The sequence below is a fragment of the Coturnix japonica genome, chromosome 19 (assembly GCF_001577835.2).
Source record: "Coturnix japonica isolate 7356 chromosome 19, Coturnix japonica 2.1, whole genome shotgun sequence".
NCBI lineage: Eukaryota > Metazoa > Chordata > Aves > Galliformes > Phasianidae > Coturnix > Coturnix japonica.
In genome coordinates this window covers 2,331,041-2,350,270 of record NC_029534.1, presented here as the reverse complement: position 1 = coordinate 2,350,270, position 19,230 = coordinate 2,331,041, and the positions used below count along the sequence as shown (strand labels likewise).

The 19,230-nt window shown below is 51.0% G+C and overlaps 1 protein-coding gene across 2 annotated transcripts in view; it reads right to left on the bottom strand.

Moving 5' to 3' along the window:
• The window catches only part of ATP2A3 (ATPase sarcoplasmic/endoplasmic reticulum Ca2+ transporting 3), a 32,905-nt gene extending 13,886 nt beyond the window's left edge, over nucleotides 1-19,019 (bottom strand). The window contains exons 1-8 of one of the 2 annotated variants that reach the window (XM_015880900.2): nucleotides 18,768-19,019; nucleotides 9,680-9,697; nucleotides 9,323-9,405; nucleotides 6,939-7,043; nucleotides 6,109-6,247; nucleotides 3,980-4,060; nucleotides 3,474-3,559; nucleotides 2,420-2,884 (exon numbers count right to left, since the gene is read on the bottom strand). In XM_015880900.2, coding sequence (XP_015736386.1) covers nucleotides 2,420-2,884; nucleotides 3,474-3,559; nucleotides 3,980-4,060; nucleotides 6,109-6,247; nucleotides 6,939-7,043; nucleotides 9,323-9,405; nucleotides 9,680-9,697; nucleotides 18,768-18,885 — 1,095 coding nt within the window. In that variant the 5' untranslated portion in view covers nucleotides 18,886-19,019. Of the gene's footprint in view, nucleotides 1-2,419; nucleotides 2,885-3,473; nucleotides 3,560-3,979; nucleotides 4,061-6,108; nucleotides 6,248-6,938; nucleotides 7,044-9,322; nucleotides 9,406-9,679; nucleotides 9,698-18,767 lie in introns of those variants that run through there. The other variant, XM_015880899.2, reaches the window with a different exon arrangement.
• Between the last annotated feature and the right edge of the window lie 211 nt (nucleotides 19,020-19,230).

Here is a 19,230-nt window from a genome sequence, read left to right as displayed (position 1 = left end):
AATTGCAGGCTGGCCTTGTATTCATTAAAAATCCTGAAATCATCTATCCTCACCACTGGTGTTTTTGCATGATACGAGCTCTTTTGTTTTCAAACACAACTACGAAACAATCAGCACTTCCACAATAGCAACTTTCTTACTAGAAAAGGGAAAAAAAATAAATAAATCATTCCATGCCCTCTGTTTTTCCATGCCTATTTAAAATAGGTGCCATGGAACCCACAGCAAACAGAAGTTACGTCAGATTTCCTGCCTGCTCCTGGCCTGCATGACCAGCAGACATCACAAGGGTATTTGCAGGCTTTTGGGGTGATGTTTTGCAAATTTCCAAGCAGAAAAGGGGCACAGTGCAAGCAATGGGTGTCTATTTGTATTTGTTTTCTGTGATCTCTTTTAAAAAAGGCACTCATCAAAAGGCAGGAGAGCTGCCTGGAGTAGCAGAAGGTTGTAATCAGCGTCATTCACCCATCAGCCAGCCTACGCAGCAGCGTCATTTTCCTCCAATGCCGGAGGTGGCCCCAAGTGACAGCACCCACCAAAAGCCAGCACGGCACAGCCAGCAACACTGGGAAACCCTGAGCACACCAGGTATCGAGAGATAACTGACTGGGGTTGTTCAACTGAGACAGAGCTGCTGAATCACAGCACAGTGCCAGACCTGAACCCACACAGCATCTCTGCTTTGCATCCTTGATTCCTGACACTGTCCTTATGCTCCTCAGCAATTGAGTTACAGTGTGTAAGAGGATGCTGTAAGTTCTTTGTGATGAGTAAAGTAGAGTAAAACAAGAGTAGAACAAGTTCTAGTTGCAAGAGACCCAGCAATGGTCACCAAATCCAAGTGTTGGACAACACTGGGGCAGACCCAAAATTAAAACTAAGTTAAGAGCACCATCCAAATGCACCGGGCATCAGCCACCTCGCTAGGAAGCCAGCTCCAGCATCCACCCTCTTGGTAAAGAAGTTTTTCCTAACGTATAGCCCAAACCTCCCTGGTAGTAGCAGTGTGAAGCTGTTCATGTTTGAGCTGAGCAGATTGTCCAGTAGGAAGCTGTGGGAGGGCAGCATCAAAACCCTCACTAAAACCTGGAAAAACCATGTTGCTTCAGCCACTAAATGGGAGATCTGATCTCAGGAGGGTATCAAATGATTTAGATATCAGAGAGCCCGAGCCACCCATAAGGTGAGCAGTGCAAACCACAGCTTTCATCTGATTTACTGAGTGGGTTTGTGGCTTGACTGCCTCACCACAGTGCCGTCATCTGCCGCAGACCCAGGGCTGGTGTCTGGCACATGGAGACTCAGCCAGCTCAGGCTCTGAGCACATAGAAACACATGGGATCTACACATCTGCACCCTGCTGTGCACCCTGGCTACAGGAATGAGTTAAACGTTAACGATTGTTTCTATGCTCAGATGCTGGGCTTGTCCATCATTATTTATTTTTAATATATACTATTTATTTTATACACCATTTGCTTAGGGCCGATGGGAGCCTCCCCCTCGTGTGAAACATGGACAGCTCTGTCAGCCCCTTGATCCAGCAGGGCCCCCTTGTAAATCATTTACGGGGCAGAAACATCAGACATTTCCAGTCATTTGTGGCTTGTGCTGAGCAAACCAAAGCTTGTGGCTGGTTGCTGCTTCACTACCCAACTTTCAGAGAGCAGGGAGGGTGGCCAGGGCCATTTTTCCCCTTGGTGACATATTTTCCATGGTTCTCCTATAAAACTGACGCGCCAAGACCATGAAAAAAGCTTTCCTGAGGAATAATGGGGAAACTGAGAAGTGCTGGGATGGCCCAGGCTTTCCTAACAAACCACCATGAACAGCTGGACCCAACTGACCCTCCAACTTTGGCCTCACAGATCCCAGTTTTCTAATTCTGCGTGATCTGGAATTTCTCACCAGTTTGGTTAAAACAGAAGGAAAATGGGCAAGAGAGCAGAAAAGGTGTTGACCACACTGGCTTCTCCAGAAGCTGTGTTAATACCGAAACCCAGCCAGAAGAGATGCTCCATGGAGAGGGAGACCTGAAACAAGTCTGCAAATCTGCACCTCAACACTAGAATGTTCAGAAAAGCTAATGAAAAGGTGAGATTTTTCTGTTTACCGTCACGCCAAGATAAGTCATAAACCTCCTCACACCCTCTTGGGCTGGAAGGAAGCTCAGGCCATCCTACACTGTCAAACAGAACGTCTTACATGCTCATCTTGAAATTCCTAATGAGCAAAAGGCAGCAATTGCATGAGGACAAAACAAGGCTGAGCACTGCAGTCAAGCGCCCTGTGGGCAGCCTGATCAAGTGGTTAGCAACCAGCCCATGGAGGGGCTGGAACCAGATGTCCTGTAAGGTCCTTCCAACCTAAGCCATTCTATGATTCCATGATAGAGCCCCCCAAAATGCCCTGTGCTCACCTTGCAGACAGACATCTGGTTGGTGGTGAGGGTGCCGGTCTTGTCGGAGCAGATGACAGATGTGCACCCCAGTGTCTCCACCGAGGGCAGGCTTCTCACAATGGCATTCTTCTTGGCCATGCGGCGGGTGCCCAGTGCCAGGCACGTGGTGATGACAGCCGGGAGACCCTCAGGAATGGCAGCCACCGCCAGGGCCACTGATGTCTTGAAATAGTAGATGGCACCTCGAAACCAGGAACCACCATGGACAGGGTCACTGAAGTGGCTGATGTTGATGACCCAGACGGCGATGCAAACAAGGAAGATCACTTTGGAGAGCTGCTGGCTGAACTCATCCAACTTCTGCTGCAGGGGAGTTTTCTCAGGTTCTGTCTCCACCATCTCGTCGCGGATCTTCCCAATCTCTGTGTTCACCCCTGTTGCAATGACGATTCCCACAGCCTTCCCAGCTGCAATGTTGGTGCCCTGGGAGGGATGGAAGGGGTGGTAAGTACATGGGCATGAAACCTCTCAGTCTGAGTGAGGAAACGGGCTGTTTCTTGTTAAAGGGGAATATTAGATCTTAAGATTGTCTTAAGAAGAAAATGAGCCATCAGGCCTCCTGGATTCTCCATCTGCTAAAATCTGGGTGAGTCTTTGCTCATCATAATCTCATACAGGGCCCCTGACTTGATTAGAGAAGAGTAAATCACCTCCAGGCTCAAATTCCTTCAGCCATAAGGAGCTCTCTCAGCCCAGCTGAGATGACTTATGTTGAATGAGAGCACTTCCAGCGCTCAAAACTGTAACAGCCCCAGGTTCAACCACAAGCCTTTACCCCACCAGAAACTCACACTATTCAATACAAAACCAGCTAAGATTGCCCAAAGTTTAAGAGCAACATATTCCACAACTCAGATAAAATTTCATGGAAGCACCTCTCCATTTTTAGGGATCTGGGACCCTTTTTACACAACAAGGATCAGCATGCAGCTGATACTGCTCCTTGCCCATAGACCTCCCATGTTCATTGGTCTCTGCCTGGTGTCTGCAAAATCACAAGGTGGGGACTTACAGAGAAAAGCATGTTCTTCTTGTCCTGGTTGACAGCACGGGGGTCGGGGATGGGGTCAGCATGTTTGATCACCGACATGGACTCCCCTGACAAGACAAAAGCAAGGAGATCATAGAACATCACAGAATATCCCAAGTTGGAAGGGATCCACGAGGAACAAGGAGTCCAACCCCTGGCTCCACACAGGACCACCCAAAACCCAAACTTTATGCCTGAGAGTGGTGTCCAAATGCTACTTGAACTCCAGCACCTTGACCAACAGTGATGGCTGCAGGGTGGGACTGGGAACCTCTCATGAAACCATGGACATTGCATGGGAACGCCCCACAGTTTGCATTTAGCAGAGCTTTGAATGATGTACTGAGTCCTCCCCAAGCCCTAAATCTCATTCCTCCACCCATTTCTCACTCCAGAAAAACGTTCAGCCCAGCACCAGCCCCAGATTTCACTCCTGGCAGTGGACAGAGGGCATAACTACCTTCAGCATTTGCCCCACCTGAACACACCTGTGAGGATGGACTGGTCAACCCGCAGCGTGGTGGAGCGTATTTCGATGATGCGAATGTCTGCTGGCACCTTGTCACCAACTGCAAGGAAAAGAGCAGAGCAGCTCAACCAGGGGCTGGGGAAGGGGCATGGTAAACTCCAAGACACTGGACAACACCATTCCAGGACCTTTCACAGCCAGAACAAACAGTCATCTGTGGGTTACCCAGTCCAGCAATCATGGGTGGAAGCATCCTGGCCGACTGACAGCCACTGTTTGCTGCCCACCGAGGCACATGTTAAAAAAAAACCACAAAACAAAACCTGTTGAAAACCGCTTTCCGGCTGGGTTTCTTCCTTGCAGACTCTTGGCACGTCATGGCTCTTCCTCATGCTCCCTTATCGCCCAAACACAACGGCTTGTTGGAAATATTGAGATCAGCACAGCCTTTGCTTGCAACAATTCACATCACATTGTGCAACGCTCCGGCTTGGCTGTGACCAAACGTCTCCAATCCCAGATTTTAAGGAGCGCTTCCTCCTGAGGCTCATAAAATCCTCCCGAACTCGGGGCCGGGCTGCCCTGGCACTGCTCCACTGCACAGCTGTGTAATCCAGCTGTTGCTTTTGGATGATAAACACAGGGACCTGCAGACACCCCCAAACTTCCTCTTGCACAGGCTTTGCAGCCACCCAAGGGAGCTGGATCTGCTCTAAAGGAGCAAATGGCTCTTCCTCCCCCATGGGAAAGAAAGAGGGGATTGCAAAACATGAGTGGAGCCTGCAGGCTCACAATCTGCTGACAGCATCTAAGGAGACCCGGAGCCCTGGTGCTATAGGGGTAGCATCTGCTCAAGGGTAGATAGCATGATAAACTTACATGGCAGGACAGATATCCCACAACAACCTGTCTGGTGGGTTATGGGGCATGCAGTGCTGCAAATCCTGCACAGAAAGAAGTGTGGGGGTGTCTGCAGCTAAACAGGTGATGTTTTACCCCTTGCCCTCAAAACGTATTGCTGTCTGTAATGGAACAGCAGATTTTTCTGATCTGTGCTGCCAAACATGTTGCATTTGCACACACAAAGAGAAGTTGCTCCTTTCTGCCTGCACTACCACTGCCATCTCCAGGATGTCACCTGAATGTAGATGTACACCACCTGTTTAAAGCCACTGCTACTGGTGCACTCCCCACCTGCCCTCACATGAGCCATGAGGCAATACTCCTCCTGCCAATGTCTCCATCACACTTTCTGACTTCCTCAGGCAGCCTGACAGCTTCCTTGCTCCTTGCTTTAAGCTGCCCAAACACAGTATTTTCTAATTAATTTGCTAATAATCTGTGATCTCCTCCAGAAAACAGCTCATCCCTTTCCCTTCCAGATAAGACACCGGTCGTACTGTTAAAAAGTAATATTTAGTGGGTGATGGGTAGGCAACAAGCACTTGATTTGGGGCAAGTTGGCAGGTGGTGCTGGACCCCATGGTGCTTTGGCATTGCAATGGCACTTCCCTCATAGGACGGTGAATGGGAAGGAATTGTGCCTGGGAAGGCTTATGAGAACCATCCACCATCAGCCCCTGCATGTCATAAGTCAGTTTCTTGTCCCTAAAAGCTATTGCAGACCCCAGGACTGGGTCAGAGCCGGAGCTGGTTGCAGGAGCTCTTCCACCTCGGCCTCCGTGCACTATTTTAAAGTGCATCTTCCAGCTGAAGTACAACTGGAAGACATAAATAACAGCATGCTGGCTCAGGGTGGGAGGGATTGCAGCTTGTTTCCACTAGCAGGGCCATGAGGAGGAAAGGAGAGGATTAGCATAGGGGCTCTGGGGGTTTACAGCACAGTTCAACACACAAACAACACAGGATAAGCAGAATGCATTGCTTCCCTATACTGGTGAGGCAGGTAGGAAATGCTGATGCATCCGAAATACAGTGCAAACCCAAAGAGAAGAGCCAGAGGGGGCCTGAAGTGTCAAAATACAGAAAATGAGCTCAGTGAGGAACGTGGAAAGAAGCCTCTTCCTCTGGAAACCCCACCTCCCGAGGACACACTCTCACCCTACTACATCCAGGAGCCATCAGGCTGCCATCCTTGAGCCAACACCCCCATCCCGCTCTTTGGCTCCTTCCCATCCCATGCCCTACCTGCCACCTCCACGATGTCCCCAGGGACGATGTCACGGGCACGAATCCGCTGCACCCCACTGCGGTCGGCACGGATCACCTTCCCCATTTCGGGCTCGTATTCCTTTAGGGCCTCGATGGCGTTCTCCGCATTGCGTTCCTATAGGCGGAGGAGCAGAGCTGATGCAGTGGGGCTGTCCAACTGGTAGATCCTTTATACAGCAGTCATGGGTGCACCCAAATCCCACCCCTAGCTTTAGCACCCATTTGCACCATGGCTGGGGTCAGTTCTGCATCTGCTCCTGTTTGCTCTGAGATGGTCTCTGCTGCAGTAAGTCACAACAAGGCCTGGAAACCTCTTGGATCTTTCAACCAAGGCCAGAAGGTAAGCAGTGTACACTGGGATGGCAAACAAGTTAAAGTACTGGGACTCACAACTACAAAAGCTGTCAAAGCGAGATCAAAGAAATGAACCTGGAGGCTGCTAAGAGGTCACAGCTTTGAGTTGTGCTAGGGGAGGTTCAGGTTGGATATTAGGAATAATTCCTTCTCAGAAAGAGTGGCAATGCGTTGGCACAGGCTGCATAGGGAGGTGGTGCAGTCACTGTCCCTGGAGGTGTAAGACTGAGGGATATGGTTAGTGTGCATCATGGGGGGGGTTGGTGGTTGGACTGGATGACCTTAGAGGTCTCTTTCAACCTTAATGATTCTATGATTTTATCTGCACAGAGCAGTACAGCCAACAGGCTGCTGAACGCTTCAGAAATGAGTTTCCAAAGGCAAGAAGCCATCAGACCTTCAGCTGAAGCTCCAATCACACACAGCAGAGACCTTCAGAGACTGTCCCTTACCTGCCACACACCAACCACAGCATTGGCTATCAGGATCATGATGATGACAACAGGCTCCACAAAGGCTGTCGTGCTCTCCTCTCCTTCTTCAAACCAGGCCAGGATCTAAGGGCACGAGAAGAGAAGGGGCACAATGCAATTGAAACAACAAGCTCCACTGTTTCAAGACACCAGAGAGAAGACAGCCAATACAGCTCAGAGACTGACCCCGCAGCTCCTTCCAGCCTCAAGCCCCACTCTCCATCCCATTAAGACCCAGCACCATAAGGCAAGCAAAGCATGCACAAAAACATTTTCACTCCATTTAACTGGTTGTTGACTTGCGTCGTGTCAATACAACACCTGGCTGCTCTGCTGCAGTGAGCACCAGCACACAGAACCTTTGACACAATGGGTTTGTGTTGCTCTCCCATTGAGCAGATGACAACATCTCACCAGCCAACACATCACTGCATGTTGTTTTGGGAATGCATTTTAACTCACAGGGGTCCAGCCTCCATCCTTATCCTAGAGGCTTATCCTGTGGTTGTTCAGCCATGCAACGCTCTCAGACTGTAGTGACCCTGAGCCAGTTGGGATGTGCCACCCCAAAATTACCACTATGAACCTTGGGATTTGGGAAGCCTCCCTACAGCCCTAATGCCTCCTTAGTCCTGGTGTTTCACTGCCAGAGCTTTCTGCTTAATAACTGAAAAATCATCTTATATTCAGCTAAAAAAAGCTCCTGTTTTTCTGCTTTTCCTCCACATGCATGTTAAGGAGAGGGTAAGCATTCCCACCCTTTCTCCAGCACAGACAGTTACATGGTCTGCTTTTCCTGGGAAATTCAGAAGAAATGTCTATTTTTGAACTAAATAGAAAGAAAGAAAGAAGAATTACTAAAATGAAATTGGTCAGCTGGTTACTAAGGCAGCTGAAAGGAGGAGACATGAGACACAGATTCGCCACCCTGCTGCCAAATGCCCTGAACAGCAGCACTCAAAAAATAAGTATTTCTCCAGCTTGGTGGGAAATATATCCTAACAGAGCAGCTCCCAAGGTAAGCTGTGGGCAAAGCCAAGCTAAACGCCATCTTTGGAGAGAGGTTTCCATGCACTGATTTCACTGCAAAGGAAACAGTGCAACCTCATCCCCAAAGACACTAGTGGGAATTGCTCCCCATTTCAGCTCAGTGAGCATGGGGTGCTCATGGAGCATCTCCCTCATGCTGAAGACAAGCTGCAGGAAAGGAAATGCCTGGAAATGGCAATAGCATTAGCTAGACCCTCCCAGGAGCCCCTTCCAGTGCCATTCCCAACACATCAACTGTGGTTAAAAGTAAAGCCAGATTCATGCCTCGTGCCTGCCATACACAGAACCCTTGCCCAAGGCACTGCAATGCCCAATCCCTGCCGTCTGTGCCAGCAGGATGGGAAGGATGTGAGCAGCAGGCGAGAGGCAGCGCCCACGCAAGCAGCCGAAACAGTGCCAGGGCAGAGGAAGAACAAAAGAAAAAATACATGGAACAACAGATTGGATTTTCAGTTCTAATCCAAAATGCAAATGCCTCCATGCAGCAGTGGAAGGGTTTCAGGAGGAGATGGCAGTTACTCCAAGCAGGAAAGCCACCCTTGGGCTGCCATCAGTACTTTCCAAAGCTTCCAAGGGAAAGACACAAAGGGAAGTGATTTCCCCTAAATGGGGGAGGACAAACTATCACCCAAACAGAATCACAGAATCATCAAGGTTGGAAAAGACCACCAAGATTATCTGGTCCATCCATCACCATTATGCCCAGCAACCATGTCACAACGAGCTAAGAAGAACCACCCAGCTGTGTCTTCTGCAACAGCTTGACATGAATTTTTCAGCATGGATGACTTGAATGAAAGGAATCAAGGCTGCCAAGCTATCACTGAACTGCGGCAGAAGAATCTGGCAGTGGCAAAGCTTCAAGGCAGGCAGATGACTGTAGGGTTTCTAATTTAATTCATGCTATTGGCATTCACTTTGAACAGCAATGCTGGGGCTCAGTTGCTAGAACCAGGGCCCTCGGGCCTCCATCTCTGGTGTAGTCAGAGGGTGGTGGGATATGGCTTTTGGATGGATGGAACAGCATTGCTGAGAAATCCTACAGTCTCATCTCCAAGGTATGTGCAGTTTGCCACTAAGCCCCATGCAAACACTGCACTGCTGGTACACCTCCTTCATCCAACACCCATATTCCTCTGTCCCCTTTGCTACTACTCCCTCCAGATCAAAACAACCAAGGTCCATTTCACTAGTGCTGATGGAAATCTGATGCTCCCTTCACACACATCACTCAAGCACAGGATATAGATCCTCATCCCCTCCTCCCCTGAGCCCCAATGGGGCTGCACCAGCCCTGAACCCGCAGTACTTACAAAGGAGAGGAATGCTGCCATCAGAAGGATGCGGACCAGGAGATCTTCAAACTGCTCCAGCACCAGCTCCCAGAGGGACTTTCCTGGTGGGAAAACACAAACCCAAGCACTGTCAGTGCTCTCAGTACTGCAGTGAGCATGTAACTGGGGCCAATAGGACCGTCTCCTGCTGCAGCAGGGCTGCTCCTGGCCAGATCTCTGTATTTCTGCTCCCACATGATACCCCCTCTGCCAAAGGAAGGCTCTGCTGCCAGCCCCACTGGCTCTGGGATTAAAACCAGGATTAAAAGAAAGGATCCCAAACATTCCACTTTCTCCATCCCAGCCTTCCGCATCCCCTCTCGCCCCACGACTCACCTTCTTCTGCAGGGAGCTCTGTGGGATTCCACCCGCAGCCCAATGAGCAGAAAAGAAAGGAAGACATGGGGAGAAAAAATAAAGAATAAGATTAACCAGTGACCTGGGACCAGAGCAGCAACCCCTTGCCTTACAACTCAGCAGTCCATCAAGTACCCCAAAACTCCATCAAGTACCCCAAAACACAGCTTCTTTTGCTCACATCCCTGCATGAAGAAAGCTGGTGATCAGACTCGCAAGTCTGACATCATGCAAACAGTGGGTGCTCCCATGCCAGGGAAATGTCACTTCTGTGCTGCAAACGGGGACCGAAAGAGTTTATTCCTGCACTCAGCTTGCCTAAAAATGCCCACCCTACAAAGAGCTCAGTGCCAACAGAGAGGCACTGGGACATGCTCCCTAAAGCTGTGGGTGCCCCATCCCTGGAGCTGTTCAAGGCCAGGTTGGATGGGATCCTGAGCAGCCTGAGCTGGTGGGGGAGCACCCAGCCCATGGCAGGGGGTTGGAGCTGGATGATTTGTAAGGTCCCCTTCAATCTAAACCATTCTGTGATTCTATGCTCAATAGAGTCATCACTGAGGTTCATCAATGAAGGTACCACCTGCCTGAGCAGGAAGTGAAACAGCTCAGCTGCTTTCCATGCTCTATTTCCATGCAGAGAAACGAGAAAGAAAAAAAAAAAACAAAAAAACACACAAACAAACATAGCAAAAAACAAACTTTTGCTGAGCAAAACAGTGAAAGCATGAAGCCCGTGTGCATTTTCACTGCAAACTGGTGGCAGAAATGCTTGCTATGGGGTTTTACAACCCAAGTCCCTCCCAAATAACGATGCTCTGAAGTGATCTGCCACAAGGAGCACACACTGTATGACATGCCTGTTATTTTCATTGCAAAAAGAAAGATCTATTGCTGGAGTGACTTCAGCAGCTCAACCACTCTGCAGCATATCAGGAGGAAGCTGCTCTTCTCCCTTCTGCACCCAGCTTCCTCCCCACCCCCAGTTTCCTCCCCCAGCCCTGCCACCCAAACAAGGGCATGGGAGCCCTTCTGCCTTTTTTCATCATCCTTGCTATGCTGTGAGGGTGCAGGGTGAAACACCTGGGGGCCAGGCAGCTCCCACCCCATCCCAGCTGCCCCAATTGCTGCCTGAGCTCCTCCCATGTATCGTTTGCATGAAGCAGCCCCAAAGCTGTTTGCAGAGCGGAGACTTTGCATGAGCTCTGCAGACGCCAACATGAAAATGGGCAACATGAGGCCAGGAGGAAGCCAACAGCCCACTGACTGCATCACCATCACCAACCCCAACCCTTGGGAACGCTGCTGCTTCCCAAAACAAAGCTGATTTGAGCATGCTGAGAGCTGGGCACACCTCTGATAGAGACACCTCATCCCACCTCCCTCCACGTGACAGCCAGGCACAGCCACGCAGGTGCCACCTGCCCTTGGGGACATCCTGCCCTGCGTTCCGGGTCAAAGCACAGCACTCAGACGTGGCAGGAGTTGCATTATTATAGAACTCTTTGAGGGACGTGCCTGTATCCTCAGCCACGAGCACCTTGTGTGGTGAATGCTAAAACACCACCTCCCCAACGTTACAGGATCAAATCAGATTTTCCTCATGGGAAACACAACTGCTGCCAAGCAGGGAGGGATGGGGAGCATCAGATGGGCAACCATGCAGCCCCACACAGGCAATAGGGTCAGAGGAGCTCAGCAAACATCCATCCAGCCGTATTTCTATGTTGTAAACTCTTCTTTGTGGGTTCTTTTTTTTTTTTCCCTTCCTTTTATTTATTTTTCCATATGCAGGGTAGGGGAAATGGATGGGTAAAACAAGCAACGCATCCGATTCCCAAACCTCGCCAACAGGCAGGAAAAAGTGGAGAAAAGAGTAAGAAAAACCCTAAAATATCCCCAGCTGGGACAGCAGCCCTGTCCGTGACACAAAGCAGAGCAGCTCTGGGATCCTTCAGGTGCAGAACAAGTTGTTATTGGAAGCGGCCGCACTTCCGAGCCCCCATCTCTGGGTCCCCATCCCCACGGCACAGTTAATTGAGCTCCTATGGGGAGCACTGTTGTGTCACATCTTGCTGGCTGTGACAGAGGGACCTCAAGGTAGATTTGGGCACTGCTGAGCTGAGTTGGTGGATTTACCCCCAAAAAAGTCCCATACATAAAGAAAAGAGCAGCCGTGCATGCAGAACATGGGCAGGTTGGGGCTGCCCCAGTGACCAAGCTAAAGGATAGTGCATAGAGAGGGGGCAAAAAATCTTCTCTTTGGAGTCACAAACCCCAACCACACACCCACATAATTCAAACAAAACAATATAATTTTGGGGTACAAGCAAAGTTCAGCCAATGAGCTCATCCTCACTTTGCCCAAGCTCTGCTCACACCCCAACCTGCCCAGGATGTTGTCCCTGTCCCCCTTTCTTGGCCCTATCAGCCAGTCCCTGGGCATGCTCACCCTACCTGTTCTGCAATAATCAGGGATCCTAACACTCACCCCAAAGCTCACCCTGCAGCATCAGTCCCACAGCCCAAGGGTAGGGAATAAGGACAATCCTACCCATCCCACTCCACTCTCCCCTTTCCTTTGCTCATGGGAATTGCTTATCTCCCAAACACTGCATGGCACGAGCATCCTACAAAGGGCAGCTGCCCTATAACAAGGGGGCCCTGTGTCTTGGGTCTGGGGTAAAATGGGGCTCCTTGGCCTGGGGTGGCTCTATCCCCCATACCTCCCTGATGGCCCCATAGGGTCTCTGGGCAGTGGGAGGGGGGAGCGCACAGCTCCGGCTGGGAGGGAGGATGCGAGCGACTGAAAGGAGAGTTTTGTTCCCTCCTGCACCAACGCAGTGGAAAGAATTTCCCGCTCCGTCTCCTGGGTGGAAAAGCTAAAAAATCTGCATTTAAATAGTAACAGCTTCAGGGGAATTAAAAACAATAATAATACAGTCATAGGAGCTGGGATCAAATAAAGCTTAAGGTGAGCACTGTTCTCATATGATTGCCCCCAAATCCCCTGGAATCCCCCCCACATCTTCACCCCCCTCCTGCAGACTCAAAGCGGGGCACTCTGCCACCCTCTTCCTCACATTACACATTTCATTTCATTGCCCTAAAACCATTTCATATTTTCAGATCATTTCCCACTGATGCTCCAGTGGTTGCTCCTAACCGGCTTCTTTTGGCACAGACCAGCACTGTCAGCCTTATGGTCTCTTCCCTTGGCCACCACCCCCAGAGCAATGCCCTGGAGCCACCTCTGAACCAAAACATCAGCAAATGTGCAGAAAACCAAAGCATCATCCAACCCACAGCAAAAGAAACCTCTGACTTTGCAACGCCTCTGGGCACACTGCGCCGTGCACAAGCCAGAGCGTCCAACACCCAGCAGCATCAAATTTAATAACATTTAGGATTAAATAATGTTAGGATAACAGCTTAGGAAAGCAAACACACCACGCTGCAGTGCTCAGCCTTTGCTGTAGCCCACGGTGCTGGCTCAGCCCGTGCAGAGCCATGTGAGGCTTCCACTGACCCAGGAGAGGGCACTGAGTGTTGAAAACTGCATTTAGTGACAAAAATTGCACTGAACCTTAAGGCTGAACGCTGTGAGATCTAGGGAAGGGCAAGGTGGGAATGAGTTCAAAGGGTTTTCCTTTCCCTAAAACACAGAAGAAATGGGTTATTGGGCTGAAAATGATGAAAATGAGATGGGCTGAAAATGAAACATTTTCAACATAAGATGTGCTTGATCCTGGGATGCTCAGCATGCATGAACCACAGAATGGTTGAGTTGGAAGGGACCTTACACACCACCCAACCATTACCATGGGCTCAGGCTGCCCAGTGCCCCATCCATGGCCTGGAGCACCTTCAGAGATGGGGCAGCAAGGTGATAAGCTGGAAGCATTGGTTGTATTTCCTTTTTCTATGATTTATTTCCCACTAAGTATAATGTGTGCATACAAGGGATGAAAATGTATATAAATATATATATTTCATACGTCTATGATATATTCAGGTAGGGTATATATGGAGCAGATTGATTGGAAGGGATCTACATAAACCCACAAGGAGATCTATAAAGGTACCACTAAATAGCTCCAGATGTCCATGTATACACATGTGTCAAGAGGAGGTAAGAAAGGGAACAGCACAGCACAGCACAACACTGTGTGTACACCATGCATTGCTACAGGGGGCTGCTCCCCCTCAACCCCCCCGGGTCCTCCCTGCAGCGGAGCTGCTCGGTTTTGGCTTTTTCCATCTCTCACCACATTTTCCTTATTTTAGTGCTTTCTGTTGACTCGGAGGTTGCAAAATGGAAAATTAAATATATATATATAATAAATAAAAGGAAAGGAGATGAGAGGAAAGGAGGGAGCGCAGGCAGGTAGCAGCACCAGGGGGCTCAGCCTTGGCATTGATTTTGGGTTCCTCCCACAGCGAAGGGAGGTGTTAGAAAGGAAAAGTAAAGAAAAAACAAGTGGGAAAAATGACAACAACAATAAGAAGAGAATAATCATAAAACAACAAATAGAAAACAATAACCCTTACATTTGGGTGTACCGGGTGCAGCCCTGCCTGCCGGTCCCCACTCACCCCCACCCTTCCCCAACCCCCAATTGCTGTTTGAACACAGGAAGCACCCGAGGCACAAACACATGGGGAGGAACCCCGGGGACTCGAGCACAGAGCGGATTTCCTCCCCGAAACGCAGCCCCGTGAGCATCGAGCAGCAACGTCCCTTCCTTTGGTTCAGCCCCAAACCCCAACCACAATGGATCTCGGGGCCAACAGGTGTCCCAGAGCGACTTGCAAATGGGAGGTAAAAATAATCAAATGGGTTCATCTGCATCAGCGCATCCAGCGACACGGGCAGATGGTGGAGATTCAAATGTGAGGAGGGTTTGGATCAGCGCTGCTTGGAAACTCGGGTTTCCAAGAGGAGCGGAGCTTTGTGTTTTGCTAAAGATGGGTTGGTTGGTTGCAGGGATGTCCTCGGGGATGCGCGGTGCAACGGGGGCACTGCAGCAGGTGGACGGGATTAGAACGGAATCAAACAAAATATCATAAATAGGGAAGGGAAAAAGCTTTTCTACAATGACGGTCCAGACATCCAGCCCTCAGCCACCCCAAGGGCTCCCCGCAACCCCTGGGTACACATTGAGTATTCACTCCATATTTCAACCGCTTCTCACCAAAATAAAAGCAAAGCTCAGGGGCCAAACCCACTCAGCTCCCAGCTCCCAGCCCCTGGCCGTACCCCCAGCAGCAGCAGCAGCCCCCAGCCCCCCCTGCCCCGCACACACCCACGCCGGCGGCCGCTCGCGTCATGGAAACGCTGTGCGCGACCGCAGCCCGCTCTGCTGCCTTTGGCTCCGGCTGAGCAGCGCTCCCAGCTCCTCCCGCTGTTACCTGTTGTAAAGCGCGATAGAAGCGGCCAGCGTCGGGCTCCAGCATCGGGTCGTTGGGTTTCTTAATTACTGCTTCTTTTTTTTCTTTTAATGTGTGTTTATTTTTTAGCTTGAACGCATTTTCAAGGTAGGCTGCTGGGTGGTGTTTATCGTGAGATGTAACTGTGAGTCACAAAGCACCAACACATGCGTAGCAGTAGGTGCAGGTGGGATGGGGTCTGCCCTTCGGAGCTGTGGGCAGCACCGAAGCCAACCCATCACCACTCCAGCAGCAATCTGCTTTTACCCCCAGGTTTTGGGGAGAAAAAGATGAAAGAAGTATTTGCACCCCTGATGTCCCATGCACAATGTGTGCTTTATCCCACTGCTCACAGCTTCAGAATCATTCAGGTTGAGGGAGATCACTATGATCATCCAGTCCAACCATCAAGCATTGACTCATTTGTGATGTCCTGTGCAGCCTCTGTAGGTTTGGGGTCCTGTACAGCACTCAGTGTGCCCCATATTCCCCACAGAATCATAGAATTACCCAGGCTGGAAAAGACTTGAAGATCATCAAGTCCAACCGCAGCCTAACCATAGTACCCTAACTCTAACAACCCTCTGCTAAATCATATCCCTGAGCACCACATCCAAACAGCTCTTAAACCCATGTGGGGCTCCCTGTGGGGGTGCCCCCTCCAGACCCTACCTTGATAACAGCATAGTCTGCCCACACTCACACTAAATAACCCTTAAAAAAGCCATTTTGATGGAGCGTCACCGCTCCACCCCAATGTGCAAACACTGAATATAGGGGAAAAATCAAAGCTGGCTCATCCAGTGGTCTGCACATATGAAAAACATGGGGGAAAGCATCACAAGAACACACAGAAAAGCATCACATCATCTCAATTCTTAGCAGCAGGCAAATGGAAGAGGCGTGGGACAGAACATCTGGATTAATCCACATCTGGATTAAGGGCACAGTGCTCACTGTTTGGGATTTACCCCAAGAGAGGTGACCACAGAAACACAACAGAACAGCCCAGAGTTGGTTTGGGGATGGGAAAAGACTGAAACGTGCAGAGAGCAACAGTTGTTGGAAAAAGATGAGAGTGCACTGGGCTGTATTGGGCTCAATAAGGTACTTTGGGGGATTCAAAGGATGCTCTGTGGGAGCAGCACTCCCTAAACCTGCACTGAGCATCCCCCCATGCAACCAAACACCTTAACCATGCTCTACACATGTAGCAAATGGAACCGTGAGCGACATCACACGAGTGTGCACGTAGGGTGAGGGGAAGGGCAAACCCCAAGGAAAAGCAGCACCCATGGGCATACAGCAGAATGAGGGGATGTGGGGCTTTGTGTACATGTAAGGCTGGGCAGCCTGAAAGTGTGAGATCCAAACCTGAGTTCCCTACAGCACAACGATGGCAGCGTGCAGTTGTGCCGTAGGAGTGCCCGAGCATCACCCCTAAGGGAAGCGATTGGAAGGGAAAAAAATACATAAAAATAAAGAAATAAAGAAAAAAAACAACCAACACAAAAAGAAGACGTAGCATGTTTGTGAATCAGCCTGCAGAGCGTGTGTTTCGGGGGTGGAAAAGGTGGGCGATGAGCAGAGGAACAGAGCAGAGAGAGATGAGTCACAAAACGCCGCTCTCGCTCTCCCTCTCCTCGCCGGCAGCACAACCATTGCAGCGTGAAATGGGAAATTTCAGCTTTCCATAGGGTTGTTTTATTTTTTTTTTCCTTTTCCTTATGGTTGGGGATGGGTTGGAGCCGTCACCTCTGTGCTGAGCTGGGGGGAGCAGGGAGGGAAACGTCCCTGTGCTGCGAGCAGCCGGCTCTGCTGCCGTGCAATTGGGTTACTGATGGGGCAAAGAAAGTTATGCGTGTGCATAACATCAGCAGTATGGAGAGGTTGAGCTCTCAGAGCGTGGAGACGCCTGCCCAGAGCCCTGCACAATCTGCAGCAGCTGCCTGCCCACTAATTGGAGATATTAAATATCTGCTTCCTCCTGCAGTGTGGGCAGTGGGGCTGCAAACAGCATTGTGGGCTCCCAAAGAACACAGAACCTCCAAACTATCTATCTATCTCTCTCTATATATATACACACACTTCTATATAAACATCCACGGTCATTGCATCTCACCTGATGCCAGAGCTCTGCAGCTCTTTCTTTGAAATGCATCAGCTCCAGAAATAAGAACAGTCAGAAGGGGATGGAAGCAGCTCCCCAGCGTATGTCAAAAGATGGATCTTAGGGGGATGGCGCGTCTCAGGCTGTGATTCATGGCACCTCTGGCAGTTTGATTCAGGTTTAGGAGGAAATGAATGAATGAAAATGGAACCGCTGGAGCCGCAGTTCTGCCCTGAACTGTGAGATTGGGGTTTTCTTCCCCCTTATGAACTCTGGGCACACACAAGTGAGACACCAACTGCCTCGTGCTTCCGCTGACGGAACTGAATTTAAATTCAAATTAAAACACCATCTAACATGAGCCATCTTCACTGTCACTGCGCTGCCCCACAACACAACCCCAATGGGCTCTCCCAAACCCAGGAACCTGCAACCTCTGCACAACCCGTGAGCTCCCACCACGCAGTCAGAAAGGCTGGCGGCCCAAGGGTGAGGTTTTAAAGCAAAACCAGTAAGCCACAAAGGGAGGTGGTGGTGCCAGGGTCAGGCTGCAGGGCTGTGAGCACTGATGGAGCTGTGGGTGTCCCTGTGCACTGCAGGCAATGGGACCAGACGGCCTTTGGGGTCCCCTACCAACTCAAATGATTTTATGGCTTTGCAAAACATTAATGATAATTACATGATATCTAGGTTGCAGCCGTGGGATGTCCCCAATGCAGCCGATCTCATGCACCAGCAGCCTGCAAGAAATGCAGGGTCTGAAGCAAAGGCTGCACCGCAGACAGAGGTGAGCACACAGCCAATGCTTGGAGAGGTGCAATGAGGGGGAGCAGGAAAAAACCCCACCAAATGGCCACTGTTAGCCCTCTGCTTTGCACCTACATCACGTGGCGCTGGGCCTGACTCAGCAGGGATGATTCACCTGGGCAAACAGGGGAGAAGCCACCGCGCTGCTGCTGTGTGACCCCACTGCGGGGCAGCAAACCCAGCGCTGGGGCAACCTGTGTGGGAGCGATGCTCGGCCTCAAAGCAGAAGGACTCTCAGCTCACGGGGAGGGGATGCAGCTGCCCGTTCCTAACACAGCCGGAGCGGGGAGCAGGTGGGATGCGCTCTGCTCGGGGCTGCTGAATGGACGCGGGGTCAGAGCTGGGAACAACTCACAGCTGCACGGGACTCACCGGGGGGAAGCACAGCCCTGGTCCCTTCTGACAAACGGAGCTTTTCCCTGCCCTGAGCTACGGGGATCAAACAGAAACGAGACCCAACAACTCGCTCCGACCCGGGACGGAGCACAACCCGCTCAGCTCGGAGGCACCATCCGCTCCCCCGAAGCCCCGCAGCCCGAGCAGCCCCGCACGGTTCCCACCGAACGCTCCCGACCCCGATTTTCCACCGACATCCCCCATCCGGCCACGACAAACTTCTCCCACCCCGCACAGCGGAACAGCCGAATTAACCCCACCCCGTTAATTACCCTCCACCAACCCTTCCCTACCCAACAGGTGCCCCCATCCCACTCACTCACTCACCATTGGGGCCGTACTTCTCCCGATTACGGCGGACCTGTTCGGGGCTGAGCCCGCAGCTCTCGGACACACCGAAGCGGCTCAACACATCCCGCACCGGCAAACTGTGCGCTGCCTCCATGCCCCGCCGGCACCGCCCGGAGCGAACCCGGGGCCGGCGGGGGACGGGGGGGACGGGGACGCGCAGAGATCGCACTCGGGGACCGCGGCTCCCTCGGTACCTCCGGGGAAGGGGAGCCCCGCTCCGGTCCGCCCCCCGCTCCGCCCCGCTGCCGATTCCTCCGCCTCCCCCCGGAGCCGCCCCACGGTCCGTCGCTTCCGTGATTTTCATCGCAAAGTTTTAGGAAACAGCTGTGGAGAGGCTCCTCCAGCTGCGAGCTGCTTCATCACCGCTCAGTCTGATGCTGGAAGACATGGGAAGGCTTAATATGAACCAAAGCGCTGCGTGGGACCCCCCTAGTGCCCA